Here is a 24,235-nt window from a genome sequence, read left to right as displayed (position 1 = left end):
AAACTCCCTGTTCATTGATTGATAACTTGTTCTGGATGCCAATTTTCCAATTCTACCCATGCGAGTAGTCCCACTGAATTCAGGAGGGCTCCTGGAATGAGTAAGGCTGACTCACGTGAGTCAGGGTTGCAAGCCCAGCCCTTAGTGACTTACTCCAGAGTCTGGTCGTGTGCTTGGTTTCACATTAGGTCAGCAGAGAGAGGCTCTCAAAATCCTCCCTTTCCCCTCCTCCCACAGAGCCCCCTGAACACTGAAGTCAGCACAGGAACTGCAGTTATAGCTGAAGAGAAAACAAACAAACAGCAGGGGGCAGCATGTGGCCAGGGCACTGGGCTGGGAGTTAGGAGAGCTGGGTTCTGTTCCTACCTCTGCCGCTGGTTCCCTGTGTGATCTTTGGGCAAGCCACTCCCATTCCGTGTCTCCGAGGCAATGAGCTATCCCTTGTCCCACTCAACGGAAGCTGCAGGGATCTCAGCACCACCAAGAAACAGGCCATTAACCCCCCCCCCCCCCCCCGCAACTCAGTTTCCCTGGCTGTACCAATGGAGATGCAGATCCTTCCCCACCTTTACAACGGGTCAGAGGCTATCATCCTCCTCCTTTCTGGAGTGTTGCCAGCTCAACTCAACCCATTTCACAAACCTCTGGAGTGGAGCCGCATGAGGCCCTGGGCAGCAGATCAGCAGGATTACCCCTGGGTTGAGACACAGAACTTAACAGACTTGCATGAGGTCACACGGGAGACCCTGGTGCAGCCAGGAATTCCCATTCCCAGCCAGTACTTCAATCACAAGGCAATCCTTGCCCTCAAACCCTCTCCTCCAAGACTCAGCAGTCAGAAGCACAAGGGGGATAGCTGAATCTCCTTGCCCAGTACTCCCTACAGAGTCTAGGGCTTTGGGGACACATTTATCCCAAAAGCCCCCCATTTCCAGCAGCACCAGGGGGCAGCACCCTCACAGCAGCTCCAGACTCTTGAGCGGTGAGAACAGAGAGGTAACCAACACGCTCTGGTGGCAAGTTCCCTGCCCCAGATTTCAGATCATATGCCCTACAGCCAATCAGTGCGGTTTGTGCTCTCTGGCTCCTGCAAGGATCCTCCCCTGACAGCAGGTAGAGGGGTGGTTGGGGACAGACTATAAAGACGAGGGGAATCAAACAAATAGTATACAAATCATAAGCCGTCACGGTCACTTGTTTGGCACAGGAGCTGAGTCAATGAGGACTTTCCAAAAAGATCATTTTTTTAAAAGGGGTCAGTGATCTGGTACCTAACGCTGTGCCCATCCCCAGCCTGCATAATTGTGTGATCATCCCGCTATCTTCCCAGCCTCCTTCCTATTGCTTGGCACACTCACTTCATACAAACGAACTGAAGATGGTGACAGGGTCTCTAGAGCAGGGGCTGCTTCAGCACACTTAGGCCCTGATTCTTGCACAGACCTTTGGGCATTATGTTCTCCTCATAAGACCCGAATTCAGGGTCCTCGGGTGGGTGCCCTTGCAGGAGCCAATGGCATTGCTAATCTCTGAGTGGAGGGGAAAACATGTAGCTACCTGCTCTGCTTTCAGCTACCAGCCCTTGTCAGAGAGAAGAAACCACAAATGCTGGGCTCTTGGCAAGTCTGGTGCCTCCCAGAGAACCCTCCTCTTGCTTGAGCAGCTCTAAGGTAAAGTGGTCACGGAGGAGGGATTACTTTGAGATCCATTCCTCCTCCTCCTCCTCCCCCCCCCGCTTCTAAAAGCTAAGGGATCAGCTGAGACAGTAACTAAGCAGCCAATTCTAGGGCCTGCATTCAGCAAGCGGGCTGCATAGTGGCAAAGGCAAATGGCAACGGTCAGATGAAGATGGCATAAAGACCAGAGTCTCACGCACCAATGTGGGGTCCCTTCAGCAATCAGCCACTTGTCTTACCATGTGTTCTTCAGACTGAGGTTTCTCGGTTACTTCCTGGTTGGAACGCTGCATTCTCATATGGCCTCCTGCATTCCCTGGGAGGGCTGAATGGGCAGCACCTGACCTGGCTATAGACAATTACCCACCACCTTTGTGCTCAGAGCAGAGCAACTCAAATAGCAGGAGTACCAGACCTCCTATGGGGCAGAATGATGCAGCGAACTACCATTCTGGGGAAGAGCCACACAGTAAAAAAAATCAGATTTTAGGGTGATCAGCCACAAGTGAAATATTGATGTCAATGACTTGGGCAAATCAAAGTTTGTGGAGGGGGAAGAAAAAGTCAAAAACCCGTATTATACTGTCAGTCTCTAGCCCAGTGGTTTTCAACCTGTGGTCCGTGGAGCAATGGGGGTCCGTGGACTATATCTAAGATTTCCAAAGGGGTCTGCACCTCCAATTGAAATATTTTAGGGGTCTGCAAATGAAAAAAAGATTGAAAGCCACTGTTTATTCTATATACAGCCTAGTCTTGTTCTCACTGATGTCACAGGATTGGGCCTTCACTAGTCACAGTAGCCACTAAGCAAGCATCTCTCTGTGTGTAGCTAAAGTTCAGCTAGGAGGAAATGTAAAAAGCACCTTCTCTTCCATCCCCCTTCAGCCTTCTCTCACAGAGACAGTTTACATAAGAACATGAGGCTGCATAACTTCACTGGAGCTTATAGGCACCACTTGACTTCTCGTGCCATCAAGGTATTTTAAAATAAATTTCCCATCGAAATTCTCTCTTCCCCTGCTCCCTTTTTTTGTGATTTATAAACTTCTCCATGAAGGCTGTAAACTAAGCTCGCTTCCTTAGTAAATTTCAGTCATCGTACACCTCTAGGCTGATCTGGTACTGGCAGGTTATTGCCCAAAGCCAGCCGGTGCAATGTACGCCGGGAGAGTTCCAGAATAGGAAACGAACGCAGCATGGATGCATGTTTTCAAAACCAGAGCTATACATAAAAGTTTAGATGGAATGGGGGAAAGCAGCAGCAAAGGCCAAAATGCCGGCCTTACCAACCTCAGCAGAGCTGCTTTGGGAGGAACAAAGCCAAGACAACTTAAAGACTTTATCATAGCAGATTAGGGTTGGAAGAGACCTCAGGAGGTCATCTAGACCAACGCCCTGCTCAAAGCAGGACCAATCCCAGCTAAATGAATCTCTGAATTTTTGGGGGGGGCATTATTGTTACATATATATCATGCCACTTAGACTGAAAAAATAACAGCCTCCCCCACCCACCCTTTACTTTGTGTTTGACCCATTTTACCTTCTGGCTAGTCAGTTTCACCTGCTGTTTGTGGATTTGTCCTACTATGACCAAAAGAGAAACTGTTTTCCTTAAAAAAAAAAAAAAAGTCATTTTGAGGCAAGGGGCAGAGTTTGGGGAAAAGTGCAGGGCCTGAAATTATGTTACTTTTGCATAGTGGACTGCATTTCAAGTTGTCTGTGTCCCTGGAACAGGAGTGTAACATGAATTCATTTTTACATGACCCCATCAATTCTATTGATGGAGGAAAGGATCTGTCTATTCTTCCTCTTAACGGCAGCTCCAGCTACGATCCACACTAGACAATGAGAGCAGTCAAAGAAATGCAGTTCTGGTGAAACTTAAATGAGCCTTCCACTATCAGCATCTCCCCCCCCCCCCCCCCCACATTACTTATTTTTTAATCGGAAAGAATAGAAAGCTATCCAGGTGCAGTGTTGAAAATCAAGGCCAGATTTCTTTACAATGAAACTAAGGACTCACTGGGACAGATAAAGCCTCTGAATTTCACACACGTGGTTTGTGTCCCAAGCCATAAGGCAGTCCCAGCCCATGAACCTTCACTAAGATTGATGAATATGGCCCAACATAAACTTGACACTGAAACCAAACTTTGGGCACATTCTGTATTGTTCCAGGGTCCACTGCAACCATCTTTCACGGATGGAGCATTAATCGTCCTTGGGTGGAAGACAGAATGCTGCTACATGAAGGATATAATGGGCCAAACTCCATGGAAGACAATGGCATTACATCAGGGAGCCATTTTATTGAATTATTCACAAGATTTCTGTGGCACTCAGTACTGAAACATGCAAGCGTCTAACAGGTTTATGCTGGTAACACTGCTGTGCAGTAAGGAAGCATCATCCTCATCACCCCTGCTTTACAGATGAGAACCACAGACAGATGACTCAAATTCCCCACTGCCTGGCATCTTGTGTTGCCATTCACATCTGTGCACAGCAAATGTAAAAACACCACCAGGGTGTGAGCAGAGAATTCGGATTTGGGACCATTTTACCTCCCCTTGGCACAGAGTAAGAGACCCCACAAAGGAACCAAGTGGTGGAGGCCCGAGATTATCCCACAGAAAGCCCGTGGAAAGGCCAGGAAGAGAATCCCGCTCTCCAGAGTTCTGGGGCTACAGCTTTAACCACAAGCCCATCCCCTGGGTCCACAGAGCCACTGTCTTGTTTGTCTTGTCCTGCCTCCAATCCACCTTTGCTCAGGGGGTTGTAAAGCACATCTGGATATTTCTCTTGACCTTCCAGCTCTACAATTCTCCACGGCTAAATACACCAGCAATCCCTGGCCCAGGGTATGCAGCATTGCACCTGCAGTGCTAGCTCTGAATTGGTTTCGGTATTTTTTGGCCAAGCAAAGCAAGGCCCTACGTTCACCTTGACGGCATTTCTCCAGTCATACGTCTGTAACGCGACAACTTCAGAAAACCACATCCGAGCAATGGTAGAACGTCGGAGAACGTTCAAGGGAGCACCAGGCAGACCCCTGCTGATTTTGGAAGAAACTAAAAGAGCCTGAAATTAAGCCCATCATAAACTGCCCATTTTGTGATGCCGGCAGAGGAAGCTCTCTGGAGCCCTATGGCTGCTGTCTACACATCAGAGGCAGCAGCTTACAAGCATGGAGGGTGAGCGGCATACCCACACAAGGCCCTCCTCCCCATTCCAGCCAGGTGGCTCCAAAATCAACCCTCACCGCCCCCAATGCAGCGGCCCCACCCTCCCGGGCTCTTGTCCCCAGTCAGCCCCTCACACTCTGGCCAGCCCTACCTCCACCCCGACCTACATTTACACTTAAAAGGTTGAACAAGGCACAGAGCTTGGTCAACATGAGCAGCAAAGTGTGCAACCCTCTGCCATTAGCTACAAAAACCTGTACATTTCTCCCTGTAGATTGAGAGAACTATATTTCTGCTGGAAGAACAGGAGTTACTGGAAGCATAGCTATGTACACCCTTCCAGCCACTGTTCAGCCTCCTGACCTAGTCACCTTACGCTTGGCCACCCCAGTCTTTAGCGCTAAAGCCAAAATCCTTCCCACCCTGAAAATAAGACTGTGAACTGTCCCCAGTACGCAGGGCATCCTTCCAGCTCTCATCGACATAACTATGAAGGGATCCACTCCAGAACAGCATTTCTCGCTGTGGCCCAAGAGGCTGGGGGGGGGGGGAAGCAAAGCCAATTTCAACAGATTTAAGAACACTGAAATGTCACATTTCTGCAGGATCTGGGACCAACTGTACTCCCTTCGAGATACACACAGAACCCCTGGCATTCAAAGGGGGTTACACACACACACACACACACACAATACTGGAGATCATACACGCGTCTGACGCTCTAATACTTGGCACTCCCTTAGCCTGCCGTGTCTTTGATCAGCAGGGGCAGCTCTCACCTTTGCTGGCTGTTCTCTAGTCCAAGGTACAAGCTTTTTAGAAATGGTCACAGTCTTTAGAAATCCTCCAGAAAGCAGAATTCCTGCTTCTGTTTTACTCCTCTGAAATAAAGAAACTTTACACTAGGGGGAGTGCGTGCTCTGCATTGCCTCAATGGAAAGTAAACTCCCACTTTAGTTTAAAAAAAAACAAACAAAAAAAACCCCCTTCTTCATTTTATTACTGAGGTCAAGGAGCGGTCCTGAAAACATAAGTGATGTTTGATGTATTAGGATCAGAGCTACACTTCCACCCTGCTCAGCAGAGCCCAACACCCAACGTTCCCATTCCCTAGGGAAGGTTCGAGGACTTCTTTGGCACCACGCCTCTGATGGACAGCATTTACAATGCTGCAAAATTGTCTCCACTGCTTTTACATCTAGAGGAGTTTAACTGACTTGATCTTGCTTTCACTTTTGTCAGTCTCCTCACCTCTCCCACATACATTCCATTTCTCTCCCTTGCTGGCAGCTGGCCCCATGCTTCCCTCTCCTGTCAGAAGAGTAGCCCTGGCTGGGAGTTTGAGTACGGCCCATGCATAACAGAGCACTGTGCAGTCAGAGATCTGATCAAAGAGCTGGGAACCAGGAACTCCCAAGTTCTAACCCTAGCTCTGACACCAGCGACCCCTGTGATCTTGTCCATGTCACTTTGCCACTCTGTGCCCCACATTTCCCATGTGTAACACTGTGATAATACTTGCCTATCCCACAGGGCTGCTGGGGGTTAGTAAATGAATGTTTGTAGAGAGTTCTGAAGAACAGGGCTGTAAGTATTCAGTGGGAGTTGATTTTTCTGCTACAGTGCTCTCCATAGTTGGGGACTGGTCCTGCTTTGAGCAGGGGGTTGGACTAGACGACCTCCTGAGGTCCCTTCCAACCCTGATATTCTATGATTCATAGACACTGCTTGGAGGCTCTTTCATATGAAGTTGTGGATGCTGAAAAGGAGAAGTGACCCCCTCTAGGGCTACGCTATTCTACCCCCACCTCCTGTCTCCATTATTCAGATGCTCCACCCCTGTGATCAGTTACCACGCCTACCTCCACTGATGCACCACTCCACTCCACCAGCAGCATGAAACGGACACGATCCTTGAGAGCATGGCTTCTGCCTACCAGTTCTGTACAGCATCAGTGAAAGTGACCAGAGTGATGTTAATTTCACTCTGGGGCAGCTGGCAAAGACCTGAGGGGCAGCCAAGGCTGCAGGCTCAGGGAGGTGACACTGCATAAGTGCAGGTTTCTACTCACATTCGGAAAAAAATACTTCACAACCAGAAAGGTTAAAACTTTTTTTTTTTTTTTTTAAATAGTGCTGCATTGTGCAGGTCCCTTCACTTGCCAGAGGAAACTTCTCCCTCCCCTATGGGAAACAGGGCTTTTGCAGCCCTGACACCAGGAGGACATTAACACCATCACCTTGCACTTAAAGCACATTGCAAATTGGCAGGATTGGAACACATTGTATTTTCGTCCCCCTTTCACAGGGGACAGACACAGAGGTTAACTGACCAGTAAAATGCATCGAGTCAGCACCATACACAGGGCTAGAACCCAAGAGTCCTGACCACCAGCTCCTTCTACAGCTGCCACTCTCAGCCACACCTCTTTAAATATGGGAAGGGAGGAGCTGAGCTCCCATTCTAGAAATTCTGCTCAATACCTGTTTTTGACGGGGGGAAGGGGGGAACTTGTATGACGACCACTCCTGTCAACATCATAATCCAAACAGGCATTTCCCACCCCCCGGAACGTAAGGTGATAGAAGGATAGGCATTTGCCAGAGAACCCAAGAACCTGAAACTCCTCCTACAGCCTCTGAGGTGGGGTGGGGATTCAATTATTTTCTGCTCCTGTTTGAATTTAAAGAACAAAAACAAACAAACAAAAAAATCTGTCATGTGGAGAGAAAAAAAAATCTTCCTATTTCCCTGATGTTAAATTTTTGTGCCTGCCCTCCCAGAGCAGTAAATGAAACACCCAGACTAAAAGACTTTTAAAAGCTTCAGAACTGAACTGAGCTAAAATCCTTTCACAGTAACTGTGACAGTGCTGGACTCTAAAAGCGTATGTCTCAATAAAGCCATGCTATGCCCGAGAGCTGTTCTCACAAAACTAGGAAGAGCAATAACCAGTATAGCACTTTTCAGTCCAAGGATCTCAAAGCTATTACCAAAGTTAATGGATCTCACATCCTTCCCACCCCCAGATTTACCCCACCTGCAAAATTGGGATAATAAGGCACAGAGAGGCCAAGTGCCCAGTCCTGCAACAAATCTGTGGCAAAGTTGGGAAAAGAACCCAGGAGACTTGGCTCTCAGTCCCTAGATCTAATCCCTGAACAACACACTCTCTTCACCACATGGGCACCAATTCAGCTAAAGCTTTACCTCCATTATCCCCCAAATATTTTTAGCTCTCAGTTAAGAGCTGCACAGCAAGAATCCAGAAAAAATATCAGCTGGGTCAGGCTGAGCATCCTTGACTTCAGTGCCTTTTAAAATATTGTACTGGTCTTTCTAACTAGACACCGGCAGCCCAATCACCCCAATTCAAACCAGCTTGGTACTGGAACAGGAGGTGGTTATGCTAGCTTCCTAGAAATCTGCCTGTAGGTTGTGTTCTCTTCACGATGCTCCCCGGGAAGCAAAGGTGTTTATCTGAGACCAACCATTCATAGGTGTAGCCAGCTATAAATTATTGCTTCTGGGGGTCAGAGGAGGAATAAAGGCTAAAGAAAATATTTCCCATCAAATATTTAATCACAGGCATTATGTACACACTTGATACTGGGCTCTCCAGCATGCAAAATCCCTATCCTTGCCACTGGAAATCCATGTACCTTGACAGGGATTGGACCACGGGGACGTACCTGGCTGGACATAGTGGAAGCTTTTCCAGATTTCCCCTATCAATCCAAGAGGAAAGTGACAGGTGACAGCACAAACCCGTTCACCACACCCTTTCCCTAGAAGGCTCTGTAAGACCCTAATATTTTGGCGGCTCATGATTTTAGATCCTGAACATGACAACACTAGAAATTATTTAAGTGTCAAACTGAGATGGGGCCAGCAAGGTCTAGCAACACTAGTTCCTTGTTTGGCTCTGTTACAAAACCCTGCAAACCACACACACGGCTCGCTTACCTAACACACCTTCCTGTTGGCATTCACTTGTCCTCATTTGCCACACTCACTCACTGAGTCACTTTCATCCAGATCGCAGGCTCTTTGAGGCAAGAGCCGTCTCTGACCAGGAGAGGTGCTGTACAAACCCCCAAAAAGGCGCCCAATCTGATTTGGGCACTTGGGCCCTCCTGCTGTACAGCAGGAGTACTTATCTCCTTTTCCTAGCCACCACTCAATCCACTTCCTTTAGCTTCCCTCCTTAGACTTTAGGAGAAGAGCCAGTGCCCTGGTGTCAGATAGTTGGTCAAGCCTAAGTCTCCGCTCTTTCTCTCTACTCCAATTCCAACACCTCAAGTCATCAGACTCAGAAATAATAATAGCACTTAGCAGTTTATATACACCTCCCTTCATCTAAGGTGGAGGCATCATACTCATTTTAGCAATAAGAAAACTAAGGCTGTCATCAGGTGGCTTGCCCAAGGTCTCAGAGTGAGCCAGTGGCAGAGCAAATGACAAGGCCTGTCAGTCTACAGCACCCACAGTCAGACGAGCTCCCAGCAAGCCTGTTAAAAGCAACCATTTAATCACTGCCATACCCCTCTTGCTGCCTACCCTCCTCCAGAGCCTCTATTAAACTATTCAGTCTCCCCTTCGTGCATTCTTCCAAACAGCCCCTTCACCTGAAACTTCCTCATTGTCTGTCCATTGACCAAACTACCCCCACCATAAAACCACCCTCAAGGCCCCTTTGCTGACACCCAACAGGGCTTCCTTCACAGTCTATGGATGTTCTTCCATTACAGGCAAGCTACTGTCCGTGTCTTTAGATTGTAAGCTCCTTGCAGCAGGGACTAGGAGTTTCTCTAGGTCTGCAGACCACTGAGTACACAGTCAGAATTCAATCAACAACAAACTTTCTCCCTTGAGTCTCTTGCTTGAGCAGTTACCAGGCAAGCTTTCACACCAGGGTTTGGATTTCCCTTCCCTAGCCCCACCCTCTTCCTCCCCCACTCACATTCTCATGGAATAGCCAACTGTAGAAAACATTCCAAGAAACGCATCCCAATTCTTCCTACCATATCAGCTATTTGTCAGACTATGATCTGAGGGTGTTAAGGACTACACAGGGCCCGCGGGGGGGGGGGGGGTGTCCATATATTTGCAGCAGCCTAGACTCACAAGTCTGCACTGCTTTTTAAAACAGTGGCTCTCAACCTTTCCAGATTACTGTACCCCTCTTGGGACTCTCATTTGTCTTGCGTACCCCCAAGTTACACCTCACTTAAAAACTACTTGCTTACAAAATCAGACATAAAAATACAAGTGTCCCAGCACACTAGTACTGAAAAATTGCTGACTTTCTCATTTTTACTATTTAATTATAAAATAGATCAACTGGAATATAAATATTGTACTTACATTTCAGTGTCCAGTATATAGAGGAGTATAAACAAGTCATTGTCTGTATGAAATGTAAGTTTGTACTGACTTCGTTAGTGCTTTTTATGCAGCTTGTTGTAAAACTAGGCAAATATCTAGATGAGTTGATGCACCCCCCTGGAAGACCTCTGCGTACCCCCAGAGGCATGCATACCCCTGGTTGAGAATCACTGTCTTAAAATACTTACTAACCCAGCTACTCCCATAAAAGGAACATACAGATCAATGAGCAAAAATAAATGAATAAATGTGGGGGGAAAGGAATCCACTGTTTGGCAGTATTTTGTATATCTTGGCCTCCCTCGATTAAAAAAAAAAAAAAAAAAAAATACAAGCAACTCGAGTGCCTCATCTTGGGCCAACAGCTAATCAGTGAGATTTCTCCTACAGTTCCCAGTCTGCTCTGCAGAGTAAATACAGCAACACTGCACTTCGTCCAACAAGCACTCACAATCCAGAGATTGCACCGTGCTTTGCAAAAGGAGGGTAAATCTGTATTAGAAGAGAAATAAAACCACATGCACATGGAAAAGCTGAGGCACAGAGGTCAAGGCTCAAATTCCAGCCATAATAGAAACGAAGATCAGGTGTTTTTCCCCTCAAACAACAATGGGAAGGAATCGCCCCCCTGTGCTGCTGTGGGCATTAATGGAGTCAGAACTTTGCCAGCAGCCCCCAGCCAGCACCATGGAGTACCCGAGGAAAACTAGCACTTTAAGGCCTTCGCTTCCTGCAGGGAGAGACCAGAGGCAGCAGTTATATACTTTCCCAGGGCCAGGCCAAGACCTCTGAGGCCACCTGGCCCAGCAGCCCCCCAAGGGTGTCCGTACCCTGGACTCTGAGCCGTGTTGCAGGGCTGGGGACGAGGGAAAGTACAGTAACCGGAGTGGGCATTAGTTACAGGTAGGTCTCCGGATCACCTTCACCGGCAAAGGCTTCAGAGCATACACTGCACATCTGATCAATGGGATTTCTGCTCTCCCAACGCACACCTGGAGGGACCCTCCCCTCCTGCCCCCTTGGGAGCAGCAGAGTGAGCACCCCAAAGGCCCCGCACCCGAGGGAGTCTTTAGTGTTTTAAACGTAAGGGGCGGGGAGGAAGAGAGTCCATGTAGAAGGGGTGAAACAAAAGTCAGTCTAAGAGCTACAACGACACTGCATACAATCTTAGGGCTCGCAGCCCCTTCTCCAAGGGGAGGCCTGAGTGTTAAGGGATCGGGGGGGGTGGGGGGTGGGCTACGGGCATTTTTAATGAGGGCATTTCGAACGTCGGCGCCGTTAAAGCACAGAGCTAGTCCGAGCAGCTCAATGCTGCCGCCATTTTTCACACCTGCTCGGCGAGCCTCTCGCCTGAGACGGCGGGCAGGGGCCGCCCCGCCCTAGGGGCTTGCACAGTGTCCGGCCCAGCGAGCCCCCCGCTTCCGAACGGGCCCTCGGGAGCCGTGACACCAGCAGGCAGCGGAGACCCACCCACCGGCCATTCGGCGCTCGGTGTCCCAGGGAAATCCGTCGCCGAGGCAGGGAGGGGAAGGGAGCGAGGCCCTCCAGTCGCTTTGTGGCGATGCCCCCCCCGCAGCTCGGTTCTCCTATCGGGGGGCTGGGGCTCTCCTCCGCCTCCTCAGAGCAGCCGGGGAGCCCCCCCCAACTTGATCGTCTCCCCAGGCCTGGACCTCTCCCATCCCCCTCACCTGCAGGGACTAGGCTAGGCCTGGCCGCAGGAAGGGCCCGAACGCAGAGTCAGCCAAGCCCCCAGGGGCACCCACCTCCGGCGCGGCGGCTACTCCGTGCGCTGGCTGGGGCAAGCTGGTGCCGATGCTTGGGGAGGACGGTGCCGGCTGGCCTGGCCTAGCCCAGCCCAGCCCTTTCCAGGCCGGCCCGGCAGGAAACAGGAAGTCAGCCGTGAAGAAGCGGATTCATCCCTCGCCCCTCTGCAGTTTCCTAGGCTGTGGGAAGGAGGCGGCCGGGGTGCAGGAGCCCTCCCGCTCGAACCTCCGCAACGGACTCCAGCCAGACCTCTGGGCAAGTCGCCTTGGCCCGAACGGAAAGGAGGAACCACTGATCCGCATTACCCGACGCGACACACCTGGGGCCTGAACTTCAGGGGTGCCGAGCGCCCCCAGCTACACCTGAGGCCGAGGGGCACTCCAGGTGATCAGCACTTCTGAAAACCAGGCCCCAGCTGTCTAAGGGGGCACCCCCCCCCACTCAGTGGCTACTCTTGAAAATCTGGCTGACTCCCCGACCTGTGAAGTGGGAGAGGCCACAACCTACTGCACACTTCCCAGGGATGTTGTAAGACTTTATTTCAGGACCGTTTCCATCATCTGCCCTGAAGCCATCTCCAGTGCTGGGGTAGTGACAGGTTTCACTGAAGTGGGATTGCATTCGGAGACTTGCAGCGACAAGGGCCACTGGCTCAGCAAAACAATGGGGGCCCGATTCTCTGCTACCCTGCATGGCATGATGTCACTTACCTCTGTGTCAAGTGAATGCAAGGTGGGTGCAAAATGCCACCTGGCAGCACTCCCCTCTCTCTCACCCGAGGTAGCGTTTTACACCCGATTTACACAGGTTTAAATGGCTACAGAAGGTGCACGGCCGTGCTGAATCCAATACCTTAATATGTCCAGTTGAGCAGGTTGGTCAAGTTAGGTCAGGAGAGCCACAGAGCTGGCAGAAGTTGTGTGCAGCCGACTTCAAAGTGCACAGAGCTGCTACCAGCGATTAGTCAATAGCTCAGGGAGGTCTCCCTTTAGGCTAATTGAGTTTGTTTGTAGTTAGGGGGTTTTAAAGCCCTTTGAAGATATAAAGTGTTGTGTGTTTTTACCATAACCTCGCTTTATGGTTAATGGGTTGAGTGAATTTCTATATTTGCAATTTGCCCCATTAATCCTATTTAACGACATATTTCACTATTCTATTGGCCCTTGGTCACTAAAATATACTCACTTGATCATTCCAACCCAGTGGCTTTCAACCCTGTGGTCCGCAGACCCCTGCTGATCCACAGACTGTGTAAAACATTTCCAAAGGGGTCTGCACCTCCATTTGAAATTTTTTAGGTGTCCCCATATGAAAAAAAAGGTTGAAAACCCCTGTTCTAACCCGTTATACCCCTCCAACGCATTATTAAGGATCTACAACCTATCCTAAAGGATGACCCAACACTCTCACAAATCTTGGGAGACAGGCCAGTCCTTGCCTACAGACAGCCCCGCAACCTGAAGCAAATACTCACCAACAACCACATACCACACAACAGAACCACTAACCCAGGAACTTATCCTTGCAACAAAGCCCGTTGCCAACTGTGCCCACATATCTATTCAGGGGACACCATCACAGGGCCTAATAACATCAGCCACACTATCAGAGGCTCGTTCACCTGCACATCCACCAATGTGATATATGCCATCATGTGCCAGCAATGCCCCTCTGCCATGTACATTGGTCAAACTGGACAGTCTCTACGTAAAAGAATAAATGGACACAAATCAGATGTCAAGAATTATAACATTCATAAACCAGTCGGAGAACACTTCAATCTCTCTGGTCACGCGATCACAGACATGAAAGTCGCTATCTTAAAACAAAAAAACTTCAAATCCAGACTCCAGCGAGAAACTGCTGAATTGGAATTCATTTGCAAATTGGATACTATTAATTTAGGCTTAAATAGAGACTTGGAGTGGCTAAGTCATTATGCAAGGTAGCCTGTTTCCTCTTGTTTTTTCCTACCCCCCCCCCCAGATGTTCTGGTTTAACTTGGATTTTAACTTGAAGAGTGGTCAGTTTGGATGAGCTATTACCAGCAGGAGAGTGAGTTTGTGTGTGTATGGGGGTGGGGGGGATGTGAGAACCTGGATTTGTGCAGGAAATAGCCCAGCTTGATTGTCATGCACATTGTGTAAAGAGTTGTCACTTTGGATGGGCTATCACCAGCAGGAGAGTGAATTTGTGTGGGGGGGTGGAGGGTGAGAAAACCTGGATTTGTGCTGGAAATCACTTTAGATAAGCTATTACCAGCAGGACAGTGGGGTGGGAATAGGTATTGTTTCATATTCTCTGTGTATATATAAAGCCTGCTGCAGTTTCCACGATATGCATCCGATGAAGTGAGCTGTAGCTCACGAAAGCTTATGCTCTAATAAATTGGTTAGTCTCTAAGGTGCCACAAGCCCTCCTTTTCTTTTTTAGAAAAACATGGGTGAATAGGTCTCAGGCCTGGACAAAAAGAAGGATTCTAGGTGGACTCCTCCTGAAGGTCGAGACAGCAGACTGGACTTCTACATAGAGTGCTTCCGCAGACGTGCACGGGCTGAAATTGTGGAAAAGCAGCATCACTTGCCCCACAACCTCAGCCGTGCAGAACACAATGCCATCCACAGCCTCAGAAACAACTCTGACATCATAATCAAAAAGGCTGACAAAGGAGGTGCTGTCGTCATCATGAATAGGTCGGAATATGAACAAGAGGCTGCTTGGCAGCTCTCCAACACCACTTTCTACAAGCCATTACCCTCTGATCCCACTGAGAGTTACCAAAAGAAACTACAGCATTTGCTCAAGAAACTCCCTGAAAAAGCACAAGATCAAATCTGCACAGACACACCCCTGGAACCCCGACCTGGGATATTCTATCTACTACCCAAGATCCATAAACCTGGAAATCCTGGGCGCCCCATCATCTCAGGCATTGGCACCCTGACAGCAGGATTGTCTGGCTATGTAGACTCCCTCCTCAGGCCCTACGCTACCAGCACTCCCAGCTACCTTCGAGACACCACTGACTTCCTGAGGAAACCACAATCCATCGGTGATCTTCCTGATACCACCATCCTGGCCACTATGGATGTAGAAGCCCTCTACACCAACATTCCACACAAAGATGGACTACAAGCCATCAAGAACACTATCCCCGATAATGTCACGGCTAACCTGGTGGCTGAACTTTGTGACTTTGTCCTTACCCATAATTATTTTACATTTGGGGACAACGTATACCTTCAAATCAGCGGCACTGCTATGGGTACCCGCATGGCCCCACAGTATGCCATTTTTATGGCCGACTTAGAACAACGTTTCCTCAGCTCTCGTCCCCTAACGCCCCTACTCTACTTGTGCTATATTGATGACATCTTCATCATCTGGACCCATGGAAAAGAAGCCCTTGAGAAATTCCACCATGATTTCAACAATTTCCATCCCACCATCAACCTCAGCCTGGTCCAGTCCACACAAGAGATCCACTTCCTGGACACTACAGTGCTAATAAACGATGGTCACATAAACACCACCCTATACCAGAAACCTACTGACCGCTATTCCTACCTACATGCCTCCAGCTTTCACCCTGACCACACCACACAATCCATTGTCTACAGCCAAGCTCTGCGATACAACCACATTTGCTCCAACGCCTCAGACAGAGACAAACACCTACAAGATCTCTATCAAGCATTCTTAGAGCTACAATACCCACCTGCAGAAGTGAAGAAATGGATTGATAGAGCCAGAAGAGTTCCCAGAAGTCACCTACTACAGGACAGGCCCAACAAAGAAAATAACAGAACGCCACTAGCCGTCACCTTCAGCCCCCAACTAAAACCCCTCCAACACATTATCAAGGATCTACAACCTATCCTGAAGGACGACCCAACACTCTCACAAATCTTGGGAGACAGGCCAGTCCTTGCTTACAGACAGCCCCCCAACCTGAAGCGAATACTCACCAGCAACCATACACCACACAACAAAACCACTAACCCAGGAACCTATCCTTGCAACAAAGCCCGTTGCCAACTGTGCCCACATATCTATTCAGGGGACACCATCACAGGGCCTAATCACACCAGCCACTCTATCAATGTGATATGTGCCAGCAATGCCCCTCTCCCATGTACATTGGCCAAACCAGACAGTCTCTAAGTAAAAGAATAAATGGACACAAATCAGACGTCAAGAATTATAACATTCAAAAACCAGTCAGAGAACACTTCAATCTCTCTGGTCACGCAATTTCTGTTCTCAAAGTGAGTATCCTTCAACAAAAAACTTCAAAAACCGACTCCAACGAGAGACTGCTGAATTGGAATTAATTTGCAAATTGGATACAATTAACTTAGGCTTGAATAGAGACTGGGAATGGTTGATTCATTATAAAAAGTAACCTATTTCCCCTTGTTTATTCCTCCCCCCCACTGTTCCTCAGACTTTCTTGTTAAACCCTGGATTTGTGCTGGAAATGGCCCACCTTGATTATCATACACATTGTAAGGAGAGTGATCACTTTAGATAAGCTATTACCAGCAGGAGAGTGCAGTGGGGGGAGAGAAAACCTTTTGTAGTGATAAACACCTACTTTTTCACGGTCTGTGTATATAAAAACCATCTTCTGTATTTTCCACAGTATGCATCCGATGAAGTGAGCTGTAGCTCATGAAAGCTTATGCTCAAATAAATTGGTTAGTCTCTAAGGTGTCACAAGTACTCCTATTAATTGGAGGGTTTCCCCTATTTTTTGTCATCAGCAAAAATGACTAATCAAAAATCCTCCAGCCACTGTGCTTATTCCCCCAATTCCAAACTACCCTTCCCACATGCCTTCCCGGCTCCTAACAGTACCCCACCCAGACACTGAAACCTCCAACCTCACCCCTGCCAACGTCTACCTGAGCCAAAAATAAGCTGCACACTGAAAATGGAAGGACATTGTACCTAGTTAATATTTAAACCTGACACAGAAGGACCCCGTAGTGATTTCATTTTCTTATTGAATTCAATCAAACCTGAAAGTTTAAATTGATCTGCACCTGGCACAGAATTCCACAAGTGCTGCAGAAACTAGGTGCCGGTGAGTTCACAGGGTCTGGTGTGTTCCATTACCCAAAAGTAGAAACCACCCACACTAACTACATGGCCTTCACTTGTGACATTGTTAAGTTGCCTGTAATCAGGCAACTTAACAATGGGCTCTTTACCCATGTTAAGTTCTACTTGCTTACTCAGTTGACCAGCTGGAGTTACTCGGCTTCAAAAAGAGGCAGCAGAAAGGAAGTCGCCATTCTAAGGGAGGCTTGGGTGGAGGTTTTCTTGCAGGAAGACACTGCTGCTGACTTGCTCAGTTGCTTCTGGGTTACTGAATGGAGAAGGGCTGCTGCTTGTGGTTCCTGAATACCACATCAGAAGCGAAGCAGGAAGAGCTTGCCACCGACTTACCACACAGCCCCGGACACTTCACTAAACTTGCCTGCTTCAGTTAGCCCAACTTGTAAAATGGGGCTAATGCTGCCCTACCCGTAGAGCACAGGGGCGTTGGCAAATTGGTCAGCACAGAGATATACAGTAAAACCACAGAGTTACGAACTCCAGAGTTACAAACTGACTGGTCAACCACCCACCCCATTTGGAACCGGAAGTATGCAATCAGGTGTGGCAGAGAAAAAAAAACAACCCGCAAATACAATATGTATAATATGTATACAGAGATGTGTTAAACGTAAACTACTAAAAAATAGAGGGAAAGTTTAAAAAAAGATTTGACAAAGTAAGGAAACGATTACTGTGCTTGTTTCATTTAAATTAAGATGGTTAAAAGCAGCATTTTTCTTCTACACAGTAAAGTTTCAAAGCTGTATTAAGTCAATGTTCAGTTGTAAACTTTTGAAAGAACCACCAGAACATTTTGTTCAGAGTTACAAACAATCTCCATTCCTAAGGCGTTTGTAACTCTGAGGTTCTACTGTATAGTCAGCACAGAATTAGTGATCCAGAAGCAGAAAGTGAAGTTAACTAAAAACTGACTAGTTTAATTTCCCTCGCCAAGAGGAAAGAAATATAAGATGTGAACATACTGGATAAAATTTTCAAAAGTCACCTAGCAGCCCAAGTCCCATTGACATTTAATAGGAGTTGAGATCTCAGGAAGTCCTTTAGTGGGTAAAACTCTTTCAAAAGTGCCCATCAAATACAGGAACTCCTCACTTAAAGTCGTTCTGATTAACGTTTCGTTGCTGATCAGTTAGGGAACATGCTTGTTTAAAGTTGTGCAATGCTCCCTTCTAACGTTGTTTGGCAGCCGCCTGCTTTGTCCACTGCTTGCAGGAAGAGCAGCCGGTTGGAACTAGCTGGTGGGTGGTTGGAACCAGGGTGGACCGGCAGCCCCCCTATCAGCTCCCCGCTCTCCTAAGTTCCCTGTGCGGCAGCTGCTCAGCAGGCTATCAGTTGCCAGCAGTTCAGCTGTCCCTTCCCGCACTGCCATGTGCTGGTGCTGCTCCTGCCCTCTGCCTTGGAGCTGCTCCCCAAGACTCCTGCCTTAGGCAGGAGCTGCAGTCTGGTCTCAGCTTGCTGATCTAATTAACAAACCAGTGTACTTCTGACCCCACTCTTCATACTTAAAGGGGCAATGAGCATCTCTCTCTCTCAAATACACACAGGGTGTGTCTCTCTGTCTGCCCTCCCTCCTTTCCGGCTGCCTTGTAGAGTGTGAGAATTAACCCTTGAGGGCTCAGCCAATTGCTAGTTCATCATTTAGCAGTAAGGCATTCCCTGGGAAATATCCCACCCTCTGACTCCTCCTCAACCAAGCTTCACAATCATCACCACTGTGTACCAGTATTAAATTGTTTGTTTAAAACTGGTGAAAAAAATTTCCCTGGAACCTAACCCCCTCATTTACATTAAGTCTTACGGGGAAATTGGATTCGCTTAACATCGTTCGTGTCAAGTCGCATTTTCAGGAACATAACTACAACGTTAAGTGAGGGGTTCCTGTAGCAAGCAGTAAGATTGTAATTTGTAATATCTGACTTGATTGTCAGATGTAGCAAGCACTGAACCCTCCCTCTGCCCCAAACTGCCGTGGGAGCGAAGCTCTGATAACGTAAGGTGGAAGTCCGCGAGGTGAGGAATGTCTTTGAAAAGTGATTTTATTTTTTCCTTTTATAATTCCCCCTTTTAATCTGATTCCATGTGTCCACGGCCTCCTGCAACTGTAGCATTTTCCACAGGGGTACAAGGGAAGAGTTATTTTTTCCCCTTAATAATGAGCATGCAAGGTAGCCATACTTTATCATCCTTGTTCAAGCTGCAGGAAGCTAAACCTGTTGCACTCTGATAACATTGTAAGAAACCCTTTTAGTATGTGAACCGATTGTTTCAGCACCCCAGGCCCTTACCTCAAACAAACCAGGGATTGTACCTCTTATGCAGCCCCAGACCAGCATTCTCAAAACACCCTTTTATTTTTTTTTTTTTTAAAAGCTTGAGTCTCCAAAGAGCAAACAAACTTTTCCTCCTGCTTCCACTCCAGGCAATGTTGTAAACCTAAACAAATTCTTAAGAACAAGAGCTAACGGCACAGCGAGCCAAATGTACTTCAGAATTTATTTTCCTTGATGGACCAGGGATAAGCCACCAGTTAGAGTTACTGCATTCATCCTTTTTATTGAAGTCAGTGGTGGGTGGGTTTATTGCTGGGTTGGGTGGGTTCACTCCCTGCAATATCAGCAGGAAGATGGGGCTGAAAATGGCAGACAAGAATGCACAGGTGATGGAACTAGGGGTGCTCCTGCACCCCCTGGCTTTTAGTGGTTTCCATCAGACACAGGGTTTACAGTTTGGTTCAATGGTTCTCAGCACCCCCACAAGAACTCAACCATTAAGAAGAATGAAGAGGATGGGGGTGGGAATTGCATCTCCATGATAGAACCAGCATATAAGAGGCACAAAGTTGAAATAGTTCCATGTGCCACAGACTCCTGCACCTGTGTAGAGGATGAATAACCACGCTATGCTAGAGCAATTAGAGATGCATAAGCAGGAGGAAAGAGGGAAACAGCAGAGCTGGGATTAGCCACTTCAAAAGGGTTCACTCACATTACCCAGTGTTACCCACCTACCACCCTCCTGGGGCTTGGGCAGCACAGTGCCACCCTGAATCAAAGATCAGGGAGGCATCCTCCTTTGTAAGCAATGCACCTGTCACTAGCTATCTTGATCCCCCAGATCCCAACTGGGGTGCAACAGGAAGTACAAAGGGAACGTTAGCTACCTAGGCATAATATTTTATAGCACTTTCCCACCAAGGATTTCAAATATGCTTTGTGAACATTACGGAGTTAAACCTCCATCCCGGAGAGAACTGTATCATCCCAAAGGCCCAGAAGGGGGACCTGCCTTGACTGAGCTCACATAGTGGATCTGTGGCAGAAGCAAGAATAGAACCCAGGGCTCCTGACTCCCAGTCCTGTGCTTTAGCCACAAGACCAGCCTTCCCCCTGCAGGAGACGCCGACAGATATTTATACCCCCTTAGAAGTATTTTTTCCTATCACAGCATGGCTAGAAAATAGGTTTGGAAAGTGCGTCTAATTTGGGATCACAGCTCCATTTACACTGTAGAGCAACGTCACAACAGCATGGCTTTTTAGATTGTATCTTGGGGCGGCTTGGTTAAAGAGCTACAGTGGCCTCTGAAGTGTGACTGTAGGGAGCAGTTCAGCATAGTCCATAATCCTGGTTCTACTGACCTGGGTTTCTGAGAAGGTTCTTTGGTGTCCTTGGATCCAAACCAGCTGCTGCTCTTACTCTTCTCATCTCCAGCAGCTGTTACTTGCGGAGATATGGTCAGGGATGATCCCAGCTTCTCCCCCAAGCTCTTGTTCCCTGCATCACCTTTAGTGCCCCCATGGTGGAAGAAGCCAACCTTGGACTTCTTGTCTTCCTTTCTGGTTTCCTCATGGGATTTGTCTTTTGTCACCTCCATGGAGAAGACCATCGGCGTTGCGATCTGCACAGGTTTGGTCTCTAAGCGGCTGCCTTCTGCCAACTTGGCTCTACCTAGATGGTTGCTGAGGGTTACAGCTTTGGTTGAGACTTTGTTCTCCTCTTGTACTGCTAAGCTGGGAGGAGAGGGAAGGAATCTGGGCTCTTCTTTCTGCTGCCTGACTCCCCATGGCAGGTCTTCAGAGTCAGGAGGAGGGAAGCCAGCGTGGAAACCCTCCTCAGACTTTCTGGTGATATTCTGTAGAGGCAGGGACAGCGGCAAGGAGCTCGGTAGGTCAGACATTGGGCTCTTTGGTGCAGGTTCATCACTGTAAACATGGCTTCCATTGACACAGAGAGAGGATCTGGAGACAGGGTCATCCTTTGGCTTTGGACTTTGGATTGCTTTCGGCTCAGCTACCACGTTAACTTGGGAGATCTCATCACTGAATGCTCTCTTGTGGGCTAATTTTGGAGAAGGTAGATAGTCTTTAACTAGAAGGAGGAAAAAGCAGCATCAAATGAGAACATCTGCCTTGACCCCACATATTTCACACAGCAACATTGCCTTCTACCACCTGCCAATGCTGAAGGTATCAGTGAAACTGCTCCAACTCCCACCCTCACAACCCCAGCTGTGGCTTCTCCCAATCATATAATGTAATTATAATAAATCCTGAGACAAGAGCATGAGCACATTGCTATAGAAGTCTCACCAAGAGTAGCAATATGATTTCACTGAAGGATCAAGGGAGGAGGAAAGGAGGATAAAACCTTCCTTTAAAATAAATCTGAAAATTAGTAATAGAGGCAAGAAACTATCTGAAAAGATCTTAGCAATATGTGGATTTGTGCGGAAGCATCGCTTAAAATTTTACATGGGGAAGGACTGCTCCTCTAAGATTCACTACAACGACTATGCTAACACACTGCTTTGTGAAGAACTGTCAATTTAGTTGAGGACATTATGGCGAATGGGAAAATGTGACTTAAGATTTCCCTGCATTTAGTCCCATTTCCAGGTGATACAGTCATACATGCAATAACTTTTTGCAATTCGTTGTAGAGTCCAATCTGGAGAATTGCCTGACATTAAATGGTGCACATCAGATTCGACCTTCCCACGCAATGTGGTTTTTCCCGCGGATGCATATAATTGTGCGAGAGCAGTTATGTGCATTCTCACTCCAGCACAACCCAGGGCATCAAACTTAAGGGAGCAGACAGCATTGTGTGGCTAAGAAGCTGGTTTTTAATGCATTAATACTAGGGCTGTTGATTAATCAGCTAACTCATGCGATTAACTCAAAAAACTTAACTGCAATTAAAAAAAACAAATTGCGATTAACTGCAGTTTTAATCGCACTGTTAAACAATAGACTACCAATTGAAATGTATTACGTTTTGGATGCTTTTCTACATTTTCATATATATTGTATTCTGTGTTGTAATTGAAATTAAAGTGGATATCATTTTTTATTATAAATATTTGCACTGTAAAAATGATAAACAAAAGAAATAGTATTTTTCAGTTCACCTCATATAAGTACTGTCAAGCAATCTCTTTGTCCTGAAAGTGCAACTTACAAATGTAGATTTTTTTTTGTTACATAAACTGCACTCAAAAACAAGACAATGTAAAACTTCAGAACCTACAAGTCCACTCAGTCCTACTTCTTGTTCAGCCAATTGCTAAGACAAACAAGTCTGTTTACATTTATAGGAGGTAATGCTGCCCTCTTCTTATTTACAGTGTCACCAGAAAGTGAGAACAGGCATGTAAATGTCTTGCAACACCAGCTACAACAGTACCATGAGAACGCCTGTTCTCATTTTCAGGTGACATTTTAAACAAGAAGTGGGCAGCATTAGCTCCTGCAAATGTAAACAAACTTGTTTGTCTGAGCGATTGGCTGAACAAGAAGTAGGACTGAGTGGACTTGCAGGCCCTAAAATTTTACATCCTTTTATTTTTGAATGCAATTATTTTTGTTCATAATTCTACATTTGTAAGTTCAACTTTCATGATAAAGAGATTGCACTTCAGTAATGGTACAAGGTTAACTGAAAAATACGATTTCTTTTGTTTTTTTACAATGCAAATACTTGTAATCAAAAATAAATATAAAGTGAGCACTGTCCACTTTGTATTCTGTGTTGTAATTGAAATCAATATATTTGAAAATGTATCCCAAACATCCCAAAATATTTAAATAAATGGTATTCTATTATCGTTTCGTAGCGCAATTAATCACGATTAATTTTTTTTAATTGCTTGACAGCCCTAATTAATACTTATTGTTAACAAGGACCCGCTTCTTGATCTAATAAGGGAATTTCTGAATGTACTGTCTCAGGCCAATCAAATCGTTTGTGGATTAATTATAGATTTCTTTCAGCAAACAATAAAAGCTAATGCACCGAGATGGCATCCCTGTTCTGTGCATTGCCTTCAGAGTGCTGAGACTGACAGAACTCAGATTGCTTTAGTCACTGGAGTCCAGCCACTGTCTGAACAGACACTTTTCATCCAAGCCTGAAAAGTTCCCTGAGACAGGAGATGTAGCAGGGAAGCTCGGTAAATTAATGCTCCATTCTGCTTGACCATTGTGCATTCAGGGCTCACTGCTGGGAAGACACTGGATGCTTGGAACCTACTTTCGAGAGGTAGAGCAGAATTCTCCGTCTGTGGTGTATGATGATCATCATCATTGGAGATTTTTAAGAGCAGGTGAGTCAATCACCTGTCAGGGACGGTCAAGATAATACTTAGTCCTGCCCTGAACGCAGGGGACTGGACTAGATGACCTCTCAAGGTCCCTTCCAGTCCTACAATTCGAAGAACAGAAAAAATGGATCCACAGTGAATCTTTAACGTATGGATGGGCAAAGCTTTTGGGGACAGCATAGAATATGCTGGCATCCATACATTAGGACTCACCATTTCTCCCACCTCTGCTCCAAGCAGATTAACAGGGGGGGCCATTTTCTCTTTCAAATGGCATTCACTAGACCCCAAGGAGAGAGTTCAACACCCGCTGAAGGATGCTGCTCTTCCAGCTGAGGTTTAGGGACTACACTCTTTCAGAACCATTTTCCTGAGCTGAAGACAGCTTGGTCTTCAGCTGCACTCTGAACCCTGGGGAGTTGGCAGGGCACCACGGGGGAATTTTGCCTTGCTACAGACTGCTGTACCAGTTCTGTGCATAAACAGAGGGTGTC

The 24,235-nt window shown here is 47.1% G+C and overlaps 1 protein-coding gene across 2 annotated transcripts in view; it reads right to left on the bottom strand.

The window, feature by feature from the left end:
• Positions 1 to 24,235, bottom strand: part of RAB11FIP5 (RAB11 family interacting protein 5) — a 107,419-nt gene that overhangs the window by 22,439 nt on the left and 60,745 nt on the right. For both annotated transcript variants that reach the window (XM_084627317.1, XM_084627318.1), the window contains exon 3: positions 20,779 to 21,508. In XM_084627317.1, the coding sequence (XP_084483443.1) occupies positions 20,779 to 21,508 (730 nt within the window). The remainder of the gene's footprint in view (positions 1 to 20,778; positions 21,509 to 24,235) is intronic.

Source organism: Lepidochelys olivacea (genome assembly GCF_965140295.1).
Source record: "Lepidochelys olivacea isolate rLepOli2 genome assembly, chromosome: 4".
NCBI lineage: Eukaryota > Metazoa > Chordata > Testudines > Cheloniidae > Lepidochelys > Lepidochelys olivacea.
This window is presented reverse-complemented; position numbering and strand designations above follow the sequence as displayed.